Source organism: Manacus candei, unplaced genomic scaffold (genome assembly GCF_025592945.1).
Source record: "Manacus candei isolate 608988 ecotype Guabito, Panama unplaced genomic scaffold, ASM2559294v1 h1tg000014l, whole genome shotgun sequence".
NCBI classification, from domain to species: domain Eukaryota; kingdom Metazoa; phylum Chordata; class Aves; order Passeriformes; family Pipridae; genus Manacus; species Manacus candei.
The window spans coordinates 62,879,258-62,898,702 of NW_026138062.1; the positions used below are offsets into that span (position 1 = coordinate 62,879,258).

Sequence of the window (19,445 nt, forward strand, 5' to 3'; positions counted from 1 at the left end):
GCAGAAATTAAAGATTGGAATGGAAATAGTGCACTCAGCACCCTGTACCCTTGCTCTCTGGTCATGGCAGTTCTGCATGTAGATCAGACCTTTGCCCCATTTTTGTGCCTGAGGTTTGGAGATGCACAAATCTCAAGTCACATGAGGCTGGATTGAGGTTAAAGTGGTTTAAAATCTGGTGAAGGAAAGTTCAGCTGCGCAAGCTGACGCACAGCAGCAGTCTTAAGATTGTTCATACTCGGAGCACACCAAACTCTTCAAATACTTCCTAGATCCCAGTAGTCAAAACTGTTTCTCTGAAACTGAACACTTGAAGCATAGCAATAAAAATATCAGCCTTTCTGATATTTTATAAGAAACAAGCATATGAATCCAAATATGTAGGAAACTTGCTGTATGTTATGAAAAAGACTCATTTGTATTGGGTTTTGTGCACTTCCCTTCCAGGGAAAAGACATAGTTACATGACACAAATCCTCTGTAAAAAGCCACCACATAAATTAAAAAATTGTCACCAATTTCTTGGTGACTGGAACATTTTTCTAATATCTCTGTCTTTTTCCTTGCTGATGGACATTTGAAAATAATTGGAGGAAGTGCAAGGCAAGATTGGGGTAAATAGGAGGAGATTGCCGATAGTCCCAATTTGAATGTACAAGATCATCAGCTCCTAGAAATTTTTTTGCATCAGTGCAGTTGAGTGTCTGATGTGCCTTTCAAAATGGATGCAAGCTTTAATGAAATTCTTGGCTCTTGCTTCAGCATGCAGAACTACACTGATGTCTGTCCTCTTACCTGTCACTGTCTCAAGCTTGGGTAACAAGGAAAAACAGCGCACTGCCTCCTGTCTTCCTTAAACATTGTTGAGGGCAAGGCCTGGACTTGCAAGATGAAAAGAAATCAGAAATTAAAACCCTACAACAATTTTCGGGACACCTATATGCAGTCTGTATTTACAGTACAACAGGCAAAACAATTGACATGGAAAATGTATCTGAACAAAATCTATTAAAATAGCAGCCTCTCAAAATGCACACATTCCAAAGAAAGCTAAAAATCTCACTTAAGTATTACTTGCAAAGAGATTTTGATTAGGAATCCCTGAGGATAATTATTTTCCTGAAGAGCAAGCATAGATATGTGTAAAGTATGAGTCATAATTTTAGCTCAGAATGATTCATGTTTTACAAATTAATTTAAAAAAAAAAAAAGAATAACTAAAGCCAACTTCTCACTCCTCAGAACAACAGGGCCAGAGCACGGGAAGGTGTGGGCTTTGTTTGTGGAGCTGCAGATAATGTTACAGTGTGAGAGAGTTCTCCAGGCCTGGGCAGAGTGGGCTGTCTACCCTTTCTGGCAAATCCTCAGGAATATTTCTGTCCTTTCAGACTACATTCCCCAGCTGCTCAGATATCATCAAGAAGTTGCTCTTGAGTTGCAGATGGAGTGAGCTGACAGGAGTTAATGCACGAAGAGTAAGGAACAACTGTTGTTGAATGCTAAGCTGGCAAAGGACCATTTGTCCTGCGCCTCAATCACCTCAGGAAGTGATGGAAACCACGTTTTGAGACATTTCTGTTACAAACCCAAGCCACGTCTGTCAAGCCCTGAGGATTGGTGCCATGCCAGTCGGCTGTTCCTCTGCTGTTGGCAGAGCACTGCCAGTGGATCACACTGCTGCAACTTAGCACAAAATTACTCTTGTGTCTTTTAACGACACTATTTAAATAGCACTAAAAAAGGCAGCAGTATTGTTTGTGCTAAGGTGGTTAATCTGCCTAGATATTGCTATCTGGGGAACAACAAAAAAAAAGGGTCAGCAAGATCACTGAACCATCATAAATAAACAGCTGCATTTCAGTCTCGGGCATTGAGAATCGAAATCCATCTGATTGTCAGACATGAAAAACTGCTGCTACTCTCATTTCAAGAAAGTGGTTTAGAACATCCTCAAAAAGAGTTCTGGCTCTCCTGCCTCTTTCAAAGTCACAGTGTTGCCCTTTAGGTCTCCCATTTTCGCTCCTTGTGGCTTTAGGAAAATAGGTGACATTTAGTTTCATTGAATGCAGAACTAAAATAGAGCACTTTAAAACTCAAAACCTGATCTCATTGCAGCATCTCCTAGCTTTAATCACCGAATAATTTTAACCTAATCAAAGACCAGTAATGCTGGTTACAGTTCCGTCTGCTGTTAAGTGTCAGGTCATATGAGATTCAGTCTGCTTTGGTCGCTGTAAAACTCTTGATAAGAGGCCAAATAAAAAGGATCACACTGAGCCATGCCAATAGTCTATCCAGTCTCCCAGAGCAGACATAAGTAGACATGAGGACAGACGTGCAGGATCCTGCTTTCTTGCCTCCAACTCATTTCAGCTCAGGTAATTGCCTGAGTCCAGATTCTTTCAGCTTTTCATCTCTTTCCCTGTTGTCTCCAATTTTGTGTGACTTTAATATGGAAAAGACTCATTAGCTGCATGACAAGCCAAATTATGTGCTCAGCCTAAACCAAACATTTTTTTAAATTTAAATTAAAAACTTTTTTAATTTTCAAGGGATTTTTTTTTTGAGGGGTTGTTTCTTTTTTGTGAGGATTAAAGAGATTTGTGAAAGGTTATTAAGAAGGTCAGTTATCACAGAAGGTCAGTCTCTACTGAAGCACTGAATTTTTTCTTCATTGCATTTCATATCCTTTCCTTTTAATGCATATCACGTGTTTCAGGTTTTGAATACCAGAAAAAAGTAGAATGTTATTGCACAATAGAAATTTACCACTGTAGAATAAGTTACTAATACTATCTCAGCACGAAATTCAATTTGCCTGCAGTAAAGAGGAGTCCAGATCTTTGCAGTAAGTAGGTTTTCAACACCAACACCTTTCTATCAATTACACAAATATAATAGAGGCACTCTAAAACCAATCGTAAAAGGCAAATGCAGTTTTGAAGCATTAAAACTTAGAGCCATTCAGGAGATAACCTCTAAAACAAAAAACATTTTAGAATGGTGCCATTCAGTGTAGTCTCTGCGCTCTGGGATCCAGAATCCCATGCTCTCCTGGCACTCCACCTCAAGAGCTGCTCCCCAGCCCAGAAAGCAGCATTTCAGCACCACTCCCAGAGGTGTTGGGGGTTAGGTGCATTTGCACCCCATCGGAAGCCTTTCAGAGACAAAGACTAAACTGTCAGTACCACTCAAGGGTACTTCAGCTCAGGGCACACACAGTTCGTAGCCCCTGCTCACGGCCTCTGCTCAGATGGAGGATGTGCACAGAAACACTCCACCAGCAAAAGTTCAGATCAGCGGTTTGGGGAGGTACATACCTGCATGGTGTCAGCGTGACGTGTCACAGTATCCTGCTAACCTGTGTCTTCATTGTATTTTGCAAGTCAGCGTCACTGCGGGCCTTTACCCTGAAGCAAGGGCGAGCATATGCATGAATCTGTCACAACAGACCTCACTTTTCTGTAGGGGAAACAAATTATCTGTAGAGAAAATGCGTATACGATAATCTGCTTTGACACAAGGGATTTACTTTGTCCCACTCAAACACATTTGCCCATTTACATTTTAAAAATTGTGGCCTTCAAAATGTTATCGCAGCACTGCAGGAATCTTTCACCTTGGCAGACAGTGAGGCTTCTCACAGATTAAATGAATGGCATAGTGGTTTTATTGTGCTAAGCTAAACTAAGCACTTAACTCATTAATTCATCTCCACTACTTGCATTAAGGAAGACCTGCTATTTTAAATGAGGCATACCTCTTCCCCCCCCCCCCAAACATCTACACAATTTCATCTTTGCCCAAAGCTTGTCAGTCACAGCTAGCACAGATCTAGAAACCAGAGTGTGATTTTTTTTTCAGTGTTGCCAGAATTTTTATGAATTTCTTCACATTTAAAGAGCTTCCGTTTGGCACGGGCTCTGTAAGTCATTTACTACAAGTACACAAAAGATTGCTGTGTTGATCAAGATATCTTAGCCACACTTGTAACATTTTTAGTATGCCTTAAAGCAAACTCTTGTTTTTTGAAACAAGCTACACAATTACTTTGTCAGGAAACATGGATCTCCACAACTGGTTTAACCTTGCTAAATGTCTGCTAGCTCAGGATAATTCTGAATTCCTCAAGAGGTAAATCAAACACACAGAGCCCTACTGCAATACTTCCTGTGGTACCAACACCAGTGGGGGATCTGGTGCTGTTGGCCTATTTACAGACATATGCAAACCTGCTGAGAACAGAACCTGTCACAGTTCTCCGTTCGAGGGGAGGAGGCAGTGTCATTAATGTGAGGATGGAACAAAACGCTGTAGACGTGCAAAAATGACCTTCTTTTTTACATTATAGGACAGCATCAAAACATGTAGACAAAGATCTTGGAAATATAGAAGAAAACAAAAAACTAGAGGAAAACAATCATAAATCTGAAACTTAAGAGAAAATGTGTCAGTCGTCATTCCAGGTAAGTGTTTAATATTGCAGAATTTAACATCCCTTTGTCCACCATTTGTGGAATCTGTTGCTCACCTTCCAGAGATGAGGCAGAGGGGTCACTTTGAGTGGTGTAGTATCAGGACAGACAGACTCAAGCTTCTGGCCAGTTAAGAATTTGAAGCTGCACACAGAGATATTAAAACAAGCCTGACATTTAGATAATCCACATACTTGAGGAAATGAAAATACAAATTTATATAATGTGTCACTGTGGTACAGGTGTGTGTATGTGTATATATGAAGAATATATTTAGGTAGAGTTAGAAGGTTTCAAGTTGTGACTTGGAATGTTTACAGGAGCCTTCTTCCCTTACTGAAAAGCAACAGTTTCCAAGTTGTCCAAGTCAGCTTTGTTCGTCATTAGTGCAAATGGCATGAGACTTCCTTTAGAACAAAACAATTCTTTTCACTCTAGATTTTCCATACTTTTACTAGGATCAATTTTATCCTGTAAAGAGACACTGTATATTACGTTTAGCATGAAAGTTTCCCCTGCTGGGTTCTGTGCACCAGCGATTCGGTAGATGCCGAACTTCTGCTGGGAATTACAGGAGCGCTACAGAGCACCAACAGCACCACCCTGTGCTCACACATATATACACCACTGCTGCGTGTATATATGCCACTCCTCTTAGAACCCAAAGTAGGGGTTTAGACCATTCTTATGGCCAGTTTAGGACATTTTAAATCTGGGGTAGCCCAAGAGTCTGGAAGCCAGCTGACCATACAGAGGTTTGTTCAGTTAGTCATCAGCTGTTCTTAAAAATTAGAGTAGTACCCATTCAGTAGTGCTGCATTTTAACTTCCTCCACAGGAAAGCTGTAGGCAGCCATGATTTTCAGGGATCTTAAGTAAATAGCATTGGATACCTTCTTGAGGTAGTAGGGTTTTAAAGCATGTACTGGAACTATGGTATTTCATATTTACATTAAAAGGTTTCTTATTTAAATAAATACAGCTGCCATTAATAATACCGGTATTGTCTGGTATTGTACTTTAAAGTACAAGCCACAAGTTTTGCGTTAAAAATTCAAAATTCACTGAATTAGATAAAGCACTTATACATTATATAAAGAGATGCAGCATTGCTATAGGCACTTTACTAGTAATATCACTGTTTTAGAATTTGAAAAAGGGAATTGGGAATATCAAAATTATATCCTATAAATGATTTAAAAGTAGGAAAGAAGTAGATTTGGATTTTGAAAAAGTTGCAGCATAAATACCCAGCATTCCTACTACAATTCTATGGGGAAATTCTGTAATCTTTTTGCTTAGGCCTTCGTCTGTATTTTTTGCCTGGTCCTGGTACCTTCTGCAACACTGTGATATTGAGGTGATTAGATGAAATTAGCTGGGGGTATTTATTTAACATAGGAGTTCAGATAACATTGTGTGCCTTCAGTGCAATCGTTTACTCTGTATTTCTTCAGATCAGTAGATCTACATAAATGAAATGGACATAAATCCATTACTTACCAGATAAACTTACTGGATTTACTGGGAACAGTATTACAACAGGCTACTCTTGTCATGAAAGAAAGTGTTCATGTCATTGAAGAGCAGAAGAAAGTACTATTCATGTAGCTGTTTATTTGAAGGCTAGATACTGAGTAGTTATGATGGTTAATATACTTTAAAGTGTTTAACTGGTTTTATCTTTCATATTTTCAGAGAATACATATAGACCAATTGAAGCATGAACGTGGATTGTACTTAAACATATACAAAGAAGTGACAGCTATTCATGGTTCAAGTATTAAGCAGATCATACTACCAAGTTTTCAAAGGATTTTAGACATAATTATCTCAAGATAAAAAAACCCCACAAACTAATTTTGGCAACAGCCATGATAATAGGTCACCATGTTGTGTTCTGTTCGAAATATTTTTTTGTAAATGTCTGCACTGAAGATTTCTTTTTGTTTGCCTTTATGTAAATTTTTTACGTAGCTATTTTTATACACTGTAAGGCTTTGTTCTGGGAGTTGCTGTTAATCTGATGTATAGTGTAATGGTTTTTATTTCAATTGTTTTTATGACACCCTTTGAGCAGGTACATGTCTAGTTCTGGTTGTTTTCAGTGAAGCCTCTGGTTTGTAGCAAGTACCTACAGTGTAAGATTGTCTTAAAGGAAAATGTCAAACTCCTTTTTCATTCTTTGAAGTCATGATAAAGCAGAAGGGTGACAGCTGTGACAAGAATAAACTAAGATGTTAATGAAAGTGAATGTTTAAAAAACCGTGCAAAGCTAAACAAGCCAGAAGGGGAATAAAGAGGTTCCCTGAAGAAGTCTGGGTATTAAGCAAGGAACGCTATGAAAAATTCCTAGCCTACATACAGACGGTGGCTAATAATCCTTTCCTTCTAGAGCAAGACACGCATTTTATTGATCTTTATGAGTCGTCTTTCATGTTAGCATTAGGATAAGGAACTGGAATTCTGGGTTAATTTTGATTCCTTTATGTTATTCGCTGCCTTAAAGTACTGTAAATTGTCATTTCAAAGAGATACCAGTCAGAATTGGAACCTTTTTTTAAAAAGTGGTCATATCAAAGCTGCATTTTTTCCCACAAAAATAGAATATATATATTTTTTGTGTGTTTTTGTTAACTATGCTACAGATATTGAATGCACCTTGAGATAATTTTAGTGTTTTTAACTGGTACCTAATTTATCAAACAGTACATATAATTGTAACAATGAAATGTCTATGTATCTTTAGTTACATTCAAGTTTGTAACTTTATAAACATGTTTTTTGCTTGAGGGAATTTTTAGAATGGTACTTGATAAGAGAAGGTTTTAGGGTGAATGGCCAAAAGGAAGTCGTACTTAAGGGAGATGTTTCAATTTATCTGGAAGGTTAGTTTCTGGAAGAGGGTAACAGGCATCTTTGATGGAGGGAAAGAGTAGATTAAGCAGAACATCAGGTTTCCATTTACAAATATCCAGGGAAAAAGTAAGTTTTTATAGATTGGTAGGCAAAAATAAATAAATAAATAAATAAATAGATAAATAAATAAATAAATAAATAAATGAAAAAGATGGACGTTAGGAAATGTATTTTGCCACTTTTGCATTATTTAGGGGGAAGAAAACACTGTTACTTGTAAATTTGTAAAATGTTAAATGTCTGGGCAGTAGTGACTGATGTCTTAATAAAAGCTTCCTGTAGTGCATTGGCATGGATTAAATACATAAGATGTCCTATAAACTCTATGCTGTATAAAATATTAGAGGGAAATCCTGTTATATGCCTCTAAACTTTAATTTGTTACTGTTTTATTTGGCAAAAAGAAAAAAAAATTATAATCTTGGTCAATATTTAAACCAAAGTAAAATGGGGGAAAAACCAAAGTAATTTGTTTTGCATGGCTAAGCCATTCTGTTATCTCTGTAAATATTGTGATTTTTTTCTTTTTAGAATTTTGTTAAAAAAATTCTAAAATTTTTAAACACCTCTTTTTCCAAAATAAAACGTGAACACACAAAAAAGTTACTTTATATATAAATATATCTTTTTCTTTTGGTGCGAGAACACTGCCAAGTGATACACGTTTTTTAAAAGAAAAAAACAAATTCAGTGGGCATGACTCTAAATGGGAAAAGCTGTAACAGAGTCCTGTGAAGGAGTGTGCAAATATCACCTGTCTTTGTTTATAACACTACAAATAGTTCTTAAATACAGAGAGGAAACTTCCAAAGATAGGGAAACTTCCAAAGGGAAAGCATAGGGAAGGGCTGAAAATTTTCATACCACTGTCAGGGGAATACAGGGCAAAGGAGAAGAAAAAAAGTCCTTCAGCTTCCACAGCTACAGAAGAAGGAATAAAACCAACTCCTCGCCTTTTGGGATTCTGCTAGATCTCCTATGCACTTTAAATCGTCAGTCCTAGGAGCTGGGCTTTTCACTGCTCCAAGTTCACTATAGGCAAGTTTCAAGAACCAAGAGTGCAAAAGAATTAATGTTTCTATCCATGCCTAAACAACAATAAAACTGAAGTATGTCTTCACCTGCTTGTCTGAAATCTCAGTTTGCCAGAACACGTACGAGCACGAGGGAGGGCGCTTACCCAGAGCTCACGCTGCTGCTCACTGCAATCCTGCAAATACACCTCAATAGTCGTCTGGGATGAAAATTCCAGCAAAGCCAAGGGGTCTTGGTGTGGGTTTGTGGACCTCCTCCTGGACCGCAGGGTCAGGACCTGGGGAGCATAAACACTCGCTCAGAGAAAAGCACGTGCCCAGCTGGCACACAAAACTTTCCCAGAGTTCATCATGGACGTCTGTGCTTGTGACCTGGATTTAAAAATTACCATATCAGTGAAACTTAGGGGGCCCGTTCAAATCTGAGTTTGTACACCACACCAGAGTTCAACCTTAGTTTACTTCACACAGGAAGAAAAACAAATCCCTGCTTACAAATGGTTTAAAAGCACGGCAAAGGGGAGTAGGGGAGAGCCCACCCTCTTGCTTTGCAGTCAGGAAATGAGGTGATTTGTGGTGTCTGTAATGGCTATGCTGGAAACTGCCACTGAGCTTGGAACAAACCAACAGGTTTGGCTGCATGCTGCAAAGGCAGCATCCTGCAAAAACATCCCACAAGCTTCCTGAGCAACTCTGTGAGTCCTCAGAAGCAATAATACCAAAACTATAGCTGTGCTATAGATATGAACCGCTATTAAAACACACAGAAACGTTGTAATGGTGCAGCCAGAAGATGAGACCTTTCGGAAAGGAGGGGGAAAAAAAAGTACTTAGGGTCAACACAACAAAAGGCAAAGTATCAGGGACATTTTGTACTGGTTCTGAGTACTACAGAATAGCCTCTGTCTGAGGGCTTTGCTGCACCTACAACTACTGCACTGCTGGGACCAGCAGCTGGTCAGAGCCTAAACGGGGAAAGCGCTGACCTGACTGCTGCTGGCCAGTGAAGCAAACACTCCACACCTGATTGTCCCTGTATTATCCAGGGCTTGCCAGCATCAACCCAGCACCACAGATGGTTTAGGCAATATGTTACACTTTCCCTGGACAGCGAGTTTTCATCCTGTCATGTTTCGAAAAACATATAACAAATAACTCTAAATTCTATACTGATTATTATTTGAACATTATGAGATACTAATGTGAGTTTTATCCACAAAGACATACAAAGAATGACTAAATGTAAATTTATTGTCTTTGTTTTTTATGATAAATTTTGTCAGGGAACATCCGATGTTCACCTAATAGCTTCAGCTGCTGGCTGTTGCAGTTAAATCTGATTTACTTGTAGTACCACATGTAGCTGGATACCTTCCTGTTGACTTCATATTTAGACAGCCATATGTCTGTAATTATCTCAGCTAAGATTAAGCAATGACATATGAAATGAGATCATGACCTCCTGTGTCAACCACATCTGTGCAAATGTTTTCTGGGTTTCCTTTTGACAAGAACGCATCTGCATTCAGGTGTCTGTTTCCAAGAATTGCCCAATACAGGGGTTTCAAACAGGTTTCTCCTCCAGGCAGAAGGAGATGGAGGGAACATAGGAGGTATATAACTTTGAGTTATATGCTTCTAACCCCTGAAGGGCTCCCAAGCTCTTCTGGAAAAGGGTAGCATCCTCTAACTGGCACAATTCAGTGCTGAGCAAGGCTGACTTCAGCCTTCCCTCATGGTGGTCTGCCAGAGAGGGAGGGTGAGAAGGGAAGTAGACAGGCTGCAAACAAACCAACCAACCAACCCACCACACACCCCTCTTGGCTGTGTACGCTTCATATGTAATGCAGCACACACATTCAGTAATGATTTGCTACATTTCAAATTATTAGGGAATCAGAAGCTTATTACTTATTATCAAATTATGCCAAAGTCAATTTCTAAAACAAGACTAACTTTTTCCACCCAGCCACTCACAATTCTTTAAATATCTATAAATGTAATTCATACATTTTTCTCATTTACATTCTAAATAGGGGCATTTTTTTCTGTTAGCAGCAAGGCATTCACTTTGATGTAGTAATGAATTTCATCTTGAAAAGGTAGAGCCTGACAAATTATTGGGAAATTTTGTTCCTTAGTGAGAAAACAGTAATGTACCTCTCTCATCACTCACCTACTCGCCCCCCAGAGGTTTTGCCTCTTCTTATGCTCTACCTGGTGATACAGCTAAGGCCTCTGTCATCCTCTGTTCCCTGTCTTAGTGCTCATTTCCACATCCCCTGTTCTGTATGGATTGATTCTCTGCTGCCATCAGTTGTTTATTTGTAGGACATCTAGCTCAGAAATGACAAAGCACCTTGAGATAAATACCAGCAATTTAACACAACTATAAACATGAAATGGACTGTGAAACAGGGAAAAAAATGTAGAAACAGACTAAACTTCCCATGCAGGGGCTTCTACATGTTCATATCCATTGTTGTGGAGTCCCTGTGAAGTTTCCCTCTTTTGGAAAATAGCACAAAAGTGTAACCCACACTGCAAAGGTTCAGCTGTAATACCATAACCTACACTTGTAACACCAATGTGCCTTTTTTTTTTTTTTTAATGGTACTGGAATGTCAGCACAAGTCTTACGTTTAAGGATGTAGATTAAATTCTATTTAAATATAATGATTTCTACTCATATGCTTTTTCTTGGAAAAAGCTGTCTCTCTTTCAATATAAACCTACATGCAACCTCACTCAGATAAATTCTACAATATAATAACAGAACAATTATAAAATTATATAGAATATAATAATAGAACAATAATTATATAACAAGCTACATAATGAATCTTATATTAAAAGAGGCCAATTACAATATCCAGAACAATGCTTCCCTCAGCTCAAACTCACATCACCCTAATCCTTTCTCCTCCCTGCTCCTCGAGATTTTCACTAGAACAGTTAAGTACCTGAATGGGTACCTCACCGAGGTAAGTTTGTTTTCTCCAGGCCTAGAAAGCAGATAACAAATTCAGATTGTGTTGTTAGTGTTCAATAATGTCTACACACCAGATCAGAGATTTCATTAATATTTGCATCTGCCACAAGAGGAGCTATTCTAGATGGACAACAGAATACATTTAAAAGGAAGAACATATAATTGAATCTAAATTCAGGAAATGAAATGAATTAAAGAATCAAATAAAACCTCATATAGACAAAATATTTCCACAAATTCAATTTCAAAGATGTTGGTTTTATTACTCCAAATAAAGAAAGATCACATTCATTTCCACAAATTTAAGAAAGTAAACACAACAAACACAACTGGCCAAAGTGACTACACTTGCTAAACTGAAAGAAACATGATATGGAAATCAGATCAGACAGACTTTCTGATAAAATTAGAGTTAGCAAGATTCCAGTGTGTGGAATACTCAGCCTTTTGGCTAAGATCAAGTGCAGTATCTGTGATAAGGTAGTTTCAATCCTATGTGCAATGTCTTTCTAACCCCCACTCACTGCACTTGAAGTAATCCATTTTGCAGTTCAGTCTGGGTTTGCTGTGTCTCCTGCTGGGTCCCGGATTTTCCTAATCCAAACCACATGAGGAAAAACAAGGGGGAAGCAGAGGTTTTTTAACTGAAATTTTTACACACATTAGAGGCAGGGATAAGAAGTACTAGTTTGTCAGCAAAAGTAATCAGTGGTCAGAAGAAAGTCATATTTGTGAGCCAGCTTCTCTCACACTGCCTCTGCCTGAGAAATCAATTGTTTGGTCTTTCAAAGAGGGAGTGTGGAGAGAAGGGAAGAGTAAAACTGACAGTAAATAGGAGCATAACTCACTACCGGTTATGTTCAATGACAGCTAAATATTTTTTTAAAGTGGAAATTTAAAAAAAAAAAGAAGTGAAAAAAGAATCTGAGATGGGAATGTTGCTGTGGTCAGTGCCCTCCAAGGATGCAGTCCTTGGACAGATGCAGTGCTCCATCTTAATGCTCTCTCTACCGCTCTCCCTGGAGCACTTATTCAAACATTTGCTCTCTCTTCATTAGGTATATGCTTTTCTACATTTACACTAGCTGAGAGGTGCTAATAGCTATCACCTTGGATCTGGTGATATAAGGCAGTCAGAGCAATCCTTTATAAAGCTGCTACCCTTAGTGGCCATCTTTAGCTCCAGCAGAGGAAGCCACCATATCTCTTTATATAGCTCCAGAGAGGGAACAGTCTATAGTACTGGGCAGAGATAAATTCAACAAATTAACAAATCCATCTAGTTCCAGTTGCAGAGAGTTGGCATTAAGCAGGTTATATTTGCTCCCAAAGTTTTAAAGAGGGTCTAATGGCTGAACCAGCAGTAGCACCTGGAACAGAACTTGCTTAAACCCTAATCTGGCCTCAACATAACAGCAGGTACCAAAAGAACTTTTTAAACATTTGTGTTTCTCCAACTAGTACAATTCAACTCAGAGCTCAGAGATGAACTGAGAGGAAAAAGAAAAGCTTTCTTGGGATCTGTGGAAATAATTAGGTTGGACAGGATGAGCTTCTTCAACTCCAAGAGATACGGTGACCAAACCCAAACAGCTCAGCTTCCTCAATATACATAATACTGCTTTTATTGTAATAATTCAGCTTTCAGTCTAAAAACATTTACATAAATTTACATGAGGAAAAGCATTCAAGTGCATTTCAAGGTATTATTAACTAATAAACCCTTCTCAAATGGTATTTTAATGCACTCAGTTCTTTCATCCAACTAGATCTTGACACAAGACATGAGTATAATAAGTAATCCAGCATAAAAATACATTACTCACCATCCCTAATAAATCCATTTGAAATAAAAGTCATGGCCATTTATTGCTGGCTGGCCATATGGCAGAGACATGGCCAAAGAAACAGTGACTGTGGCTGTGGTAAACAGAAAAGGGGAGAGAATTTCTAAGGGGGGAAACAGCCTCTCTTTCCACCATCCTGAAGGGAATTTTATTGTGAAGATATCACAAATAGCACACCCATTATGCATTGCTGATGCTCATCCACATGGGAAAAACTCTAAATTCTGGTTAAGGCTAAAACTTGCACAGCAGGACAAAGGTGGTGCCTGACTCAGGTCAGGCACTGAGGAACCGAGATGGAACAAATAATGAAATGACTCATAAAATATTAAAGCTGACCCAAAATCATTAGAAAATAGTCAAAGGAAATTAAATCATGAATGAGAATTTTCTCCAGAAGAAACTATATTTCACAGGAAGAAAAAGTAACAGGCTACTCAGGAAAAAAAAAAACCAAAACTATCTGCAAAGGCAGCTGTAAAGTATCCAGACAGATTTGGGAAGCTGATTATAAAGTTCCAAGTAAATAAGCAAATCCCCCTGCTCCAAAACAGGAACCATAAGCTGAAATTCACTGGAATCAAAATACTTACCAGGACATATGAGGGAATCAAGACAATTTAGATCATGGAGGAACTAGTGAGCTACAACTGAGAATAAAAGAACTTTTTAGAATTAAAATTAAATTAATTCCTCCTTTAAGAAGGAATTAAAAAGATTGCAGACTACTATGGAAGACAGCCTAAGTGAAAGAGGAATCAGACTGGTATTTAAGATAAGTTTACAATACTTCTTTACTGCCTCAGGTTCTACAGAGACACAGTCATGCAAGGTCCAGTTTCAGAAGAATCACCTACTGGGTTGTTGCCTCAGGATCTGACTCTCCTCCTTTACATTGTAGGCTTATGACCTAACTGATAGGGGCTATAGTGCTTATTGATTGATCAACATATTACTAATAATTAACAAATCAAATAGCCTAATTAACTAATAAACAGAGTACTGTTATCAAATCCCATTATTTGGCTTGCTATTGCACACAGCTACAAAGCTGTGGTGTATCACTGCTAAATCCTGTTAACTACACACAACTACTACTGAAGTACAAATCCATCATCCTTCTCTCCCCACATCATTTAACCTTAAGGTGCAAGTGATCCCTCTTGCCTCCGCCCTCCTACACCAGTCCTTTCCAAAGCAGACCTGACTGGTAGGCGAGTGAGTTGCCCCAAGGGTACCCTCTGGCATCCTGGTGGCCTTGGGTCAGTAGGATAGCTACACTAACATCTGCAAAGGTTCATACTCTTACTGGTGGAAAATCTGCCCTCTTGTGTTTTTGACCTGATCTTTATCTTACTTTCCATTTCTCCACTTCTGAACCCCTTTTTTCCCCTTGTACCTCCTTTCCTCCAGCCAGTCTCTTCCCAAATGAATGTTTTTCTAATTACTACTTCCCCACTGGTCCCAATTCTGCTACATCTGTACACAAATTCAGTGGCTTCAATGACAATAATGAAGCAATCTCAGCTTTACCTGGTGTTTCTGATACATTTCTCTGAGGAAGGGGTGGGGGGGGGCGCTTGCAAGACAAACTCCCCTACAGCTGTCTGGCTATCTTTAGCTTACATATCCTCTAAGAAAAATCATTCCATACTTGAGCCTTGATACCACTACCCCATTCCAGATAAGTACAAAGCACTTTCCCATCTTCTCTATGAAGGGTGTGCACATGGCAGCAACGTTTGTCAGTCTGTTTCTGTTCGCACACATCATCCTGCTCTTTCTTTGCTGATGGACTACAGTGCATTGCCCTTGGTGTGTCTTTCTGATAATCTACAGCTTTCCTGCAGAAACCTGAGAATCCAAGACCTGGTATTCCAGCAGGACATCTTACTCCCTCCCATAGGTTAATTCAAAGTGATCTGAGGGAGGACAAAATTCGTAGAGGTCGTGACCAAATGAATTGTGTAGTAGACAGAGGTACCCGGGCTGTTACATAGCACAGAAAATGAGTAGATTTAAATCCACAGTGCTGAAATTCAAAGAGGTAGAAGAAACACTGTTTTGTTCCCATCCCCCTCGAAGCTGAAGACCATTGTTAATGATGGTGGTACACAACAGAGCACTCACTGTTCAGAAAGAGCATCCAAAATCAGTCAGCAGTGCCTGAAGTAACAAGCAGAATCAGAGCTTGCTGCTTTGAGCTGAGAGCAATGTTCACCCTCTCACACTTCTTGAGCCTGAGGTAGAGTGAGTGAGCATGCTGCAAGGGAGAAATTGTCCCGCTTGAACATATCTGGTGCAGGGGAACATTTTAGGTACAACATAAAACACCAGTTAACTTTAATGGGGGTCTGACTGTAGACAGTTAACTTCATTAGCCACGAAGATCAAGCAATCACCACAAATGTACCCTTCTGATCCCTAATCATTCTTGACAGCAGGTGGAATTTTGTTTTTTGAATTAGCAGTCCGTCTTCCCTCACATCAGAGATCATTTCCTCCCATACAGCCTCAGCACCTGGAGAAAACAGCAGCGTTAATAGGTTTCATTTCCCCCTACTGATGCTGAGCAGCCTGTGATTAATCACAGTGCCACTGGATCCTATTCTGATGAGAAAAGTAGGCTAAGCATTATTTATATTTCTAAATGTTAGGTCTTTGCAATATGGTTTTAACAGTCAGTACCCTGAATTTCTGTAATGCTGGTCTGTATGGCAAAATGCCAACAGTTTAGTATGTGGAGATCTGCTGGACAATTCTTAGAGCTGGCTGAAAGTACCTGGGCTCAATAAAAAATTTACAGGAATTGTTTTCTCTGTTTCTTCTAAAATCTGTTCTCAGTAAAAACCCAGATGCCATTCCAGGTCACACTACGTTGCCAGTTGCTTCTTGCGTGCAATGAGCCTCCTCACAAGGTGCTGGTGACATTGCTTAGTTTAATACTTTCCAATAAAAAGGTTAAACTGTCAGAATTGTTCAGAACTTTTTCAGCATTGAACTGGGCTATTCTGCTTATAAAGCCTTGTGCAACAGTGAGCTCAGAGCCCTCCAGCTGGGACATCTGCCCTCCTGAGTGGTCACCTCAGGCAGTTGACAGCAACCTACTAGCATTTTCCAAACATACAAGTTTTACCTCATTCATTAGGGAGAAATATTTCCCTTTTCCCCTACTATTATTTTTTTATTGCAATTAAATGATTTGATAGTCTTCTGCCTGGTTGTTTACAAAGTCCCAGTGCTATCATGTTTTGCAACTGCTCAAAGTCCTTTATGTTCAGAACCTCATGAGGAAGTCAGACGTTATAATTTTATTAACAGTTTCTTATTGAAAGCAGAACATCAGACTGAAGCTAATCTGTTCTGTTGACACAACAAGCTTCAAACTCCTGGCTTACTCTTTCCTAATCAGAAGCCTAATCAAATTTTACTTGTTAATATGATCTGATTATTAACTGGCCCAGGAAGGAAACATTTTTTTCCCCTAGTTATTCAAGTCAGGACCCTCCTGGGCTCACTGCCTAAATCCAGACACTGGCAAGTGGTGGTAAAGACCTGCCATCCTGTTTGCCAGGGTGGGGGTTTGTCACCGCTGAAATAAAGGATAAAACCAGCCATGAATGAGTAAAAGCCCAGCAAACGTCTTCCTTGTGGAAAGGCAAGGGCACTTCCATAGGTAGCACTTGGGCTAAGCTGAGCATCTCTCACATCAGTCCCACTGTCTGATGGCTGAACAAACAGTAGCAACCATGACAGTTAAACACTACTGCAAAGGTCAGACAAGGAATTGTGACACAAGGAGGACAGAGGAGGACAGGTTTGGGGGAAATGACAGGAGATTAATATCCTCAACACTTTTTCTTGTTTTGTACAACCTCTGTTAATAAATATTCTGCACTGAAAATATACACGAGATGTGTATATTTGTGTGTAAACAAGCATTATATATTACAAACACAGTAAGGTGAAACATGGAGCAGAGGAGAAAAAATGTCCAGTGAATCCTGCCTTGTACTTCAGTTTCCATTGGCAAGCACTCAGAATGACTGAAGTGACTTTTTGGCTCTCCTGTTGGGGCAATGTGCTACTACTTGTAGATGGGGGAGGGAGGGGAAGGGCTTTGAACATTTCTGAAAAATGTGCACTTCTTCAGAACACAATCTCTCAAAAAAGGGAGCAGTAACTAGAGTGAGATAAATTATAACATGCTTCCTCCACCACATAGCAGCAAAGATAAACTCTCAGTACAAATAACTTGATTTTTCTTTTTTTACTTTTTTTTTTGGAAAGAGAATGAGTAAACAAATCCATCTGATGATAGATGGACATCACCATGGATAGTTCAGGAAACAAAGTATTAAAAAATAATTCTAATTACTGCAAATCTTAGTATATTTAAAGCATTCAGGGGTCATCTATCAAAATTAAAGTATACTGTGATTAGAGAACCACATTGGGACAGGATACATCTTGCATTACAAGGGAGCTTTCCAAATTAAAACCAACATACAGGGGAAAATGTCATTCCTTTGAGCTTTTACTGAAATCTTAGTCAACTTGTAATTAATATGCATACAGGATGACTTGTAACTTGGTGGGTCATGTGCCTTTAAAAACTTGGTAATTTTAATGTCATTTTTATTAATATGATTAATGCAAGCCAGTTTGTCTGATGGGAAGAAACAGAAGCAAATCAGAGTTAGCTGTCTGCTTCATTTAAATTCAGATTGGTAGGAATATACACTGTTCTCTGGTCTGAGATATCAAACAGAAAGAGGAAGAGAAAAAACCCCACACCTCAGGGAAATTTAACCATTATTTACTGAAGAGGGTTGGAAGTTGTCATCCATCTAACGGGGCTTGTTCAGCCGAACTTTGGGACATAATCGTACCTTCTGCAAAATGCCAAGATAATGGATTAGGATTTCAAAGGAGTTTTATTAAAAGACAATATTTTGCAGGGTGTAAAAGAGTTTTAAATTGACAAACACCCTCCAATAGTGACCTAGAAAATCAGAGGGACAGTTTAATCCACACTGCCTAGGCTCACTAGACTCACAAAATATCTGCTGAAACATAGAGCTGCCATTTATGACAAATAGAGCTTCTCCTATAATTTGACACCCTATTATGAATGAGCATGCAACGCTGCAACTCAGGCTCAGGAAAAGAGGAGATAGGAGTGGTTGGCATCTCTGAAAGCCAAGCCTGCAGTGTCTCAGATTAAAACATTGCAGAGCATCATTTCCACTCAGCCAGAGTCCTTTTGCTATTGAACAGCACTAGAACACGGGTGATGAGACTGTGAGCCCCAAGTCTACATGCAGCCTGCTGAGACAGGTCATATTCACCCTGCAGCACTGCTGCAAAGTTGCCCCTTTTGCTGTGGCTTCGCTCTCTCTCAAAGCCCCCACAGCTCTTCTCCCTTCCCCTCTGCTTGCTGACCCTGGCATAGCATGGAGTAAATGCCTTGTGCATGCCAGCAATCCTGCAGAAAGTCCATTTTTTTGTGTGTTTGCTACACATTTGAAGATTGTAGGCAGAGCCAGCCTTTTTTTTTTTTTAGTACCAGTTTTATCTCAGGGTTTACAACATACCTGCAGTAAACCCTACTCACATCAGGAGGATACATCTGTCCTTGATGTCCTCCTGTGCACAGGCACAGAGCAGGGGACTGAACATGCAGGGGACTGGGTTTTTCAGAAAAACCCTGGGCAAGGCTGTGTATAGGCACAGAGCCTGGCCTGTGCAGATCTGTTCAACTCAGCTTATCAGGAAGGTCCTTCACCAGAGGACAGAGTTAAGCCCCTTGTTTTATAGGACACAGGCTTCTAGTAAGACACTGGTCAAACAGCTCTGAAGTGGAGAAATCACTATCCATATACTGAACTAATTCTGAACTCTGATTGGAAAGTCTTCACAGAGAGAAAGCTGAAAGAATGGAATGAAACCAGTGCTGAATTGAGAGCCCAAGTTTGCAGGCAAGCACTATAGATACTGCATCAGCACTGAGTCAGCAACTAAGGCTCACAGTAAAAGTTTGGACACAGCATGCCTTTGGATAGGTTAAGTGCACTAGACAGTCCATACTTCATCACTAAAGCCATCTTCAGAAGAGCTGTGCATCCACCTATCAAGCAGTTCCTGGACTCTGCTTGTTCCTGCTTTTACTAACAAAC

General features: G+C 39.4%; 1 protein-coding gene and 1 long non-coding RNA gene across 9 annotated transcripts in view; one reads left to right on the forward strand and one right to left on the reverse strand.

Annotated features, from left to right (window-relative positions):
• The window catches only part of ALCAM (activated leukocyte cell adhesion molecule), a 117,541-nt gene extending 109,034 nt beyond the window's left edge, over positions 1-8,507 (forward strand). For all 3 annotated transcript variants that reach the window (XM_051780992.1, XM_051780994.1, XM_051780993.1), the window contains 2 exons: positions 4,352-4,466; positions 6,173-8,507. In XM_051780992.1, coding sequence (XP_051636952.1) covers positions 4,352-4,439 — 88 coding nt within the window. In that variant the 3' untranslated portion in view covers positions 4,440-4,466; positions 6,173-8,507. The remainder of the gene's footprint in view (positions 1-4,351; positions 4,467-6,172) is intronic.
• Positions 1-19,445, reverse strand: part of LOC127468157 (uncharacterized) — a 28,228-nt gene that overhangs the window by 2,555 nt on the left and 6,228 nt on the right. For 2 of the 6 annotated variants that reach the window (XR_007903415.1, XR_007903417.1), the window contains exons 2-5: positions 8,574-8,705; positions 4,532-4,619; positions 3,321-3,462; positions 796-876 (exon numbers count right to left, since the gene is read on the reverse strand). This is a non-coding gene — a long non-coding RNA (uncharacterized LOC127468157). Of the gene's footprint in view, positions 1-795; positions 3,483-4,531; positions 4,620-8,573; positions 8,706-19,445 lie in introns of all 6 variants that reach the window. The other 4 variants (XR_007903413.1, XR_007903414.1, XR_007903418.1 and 1 more) reach the window with 3 other exon arrangements.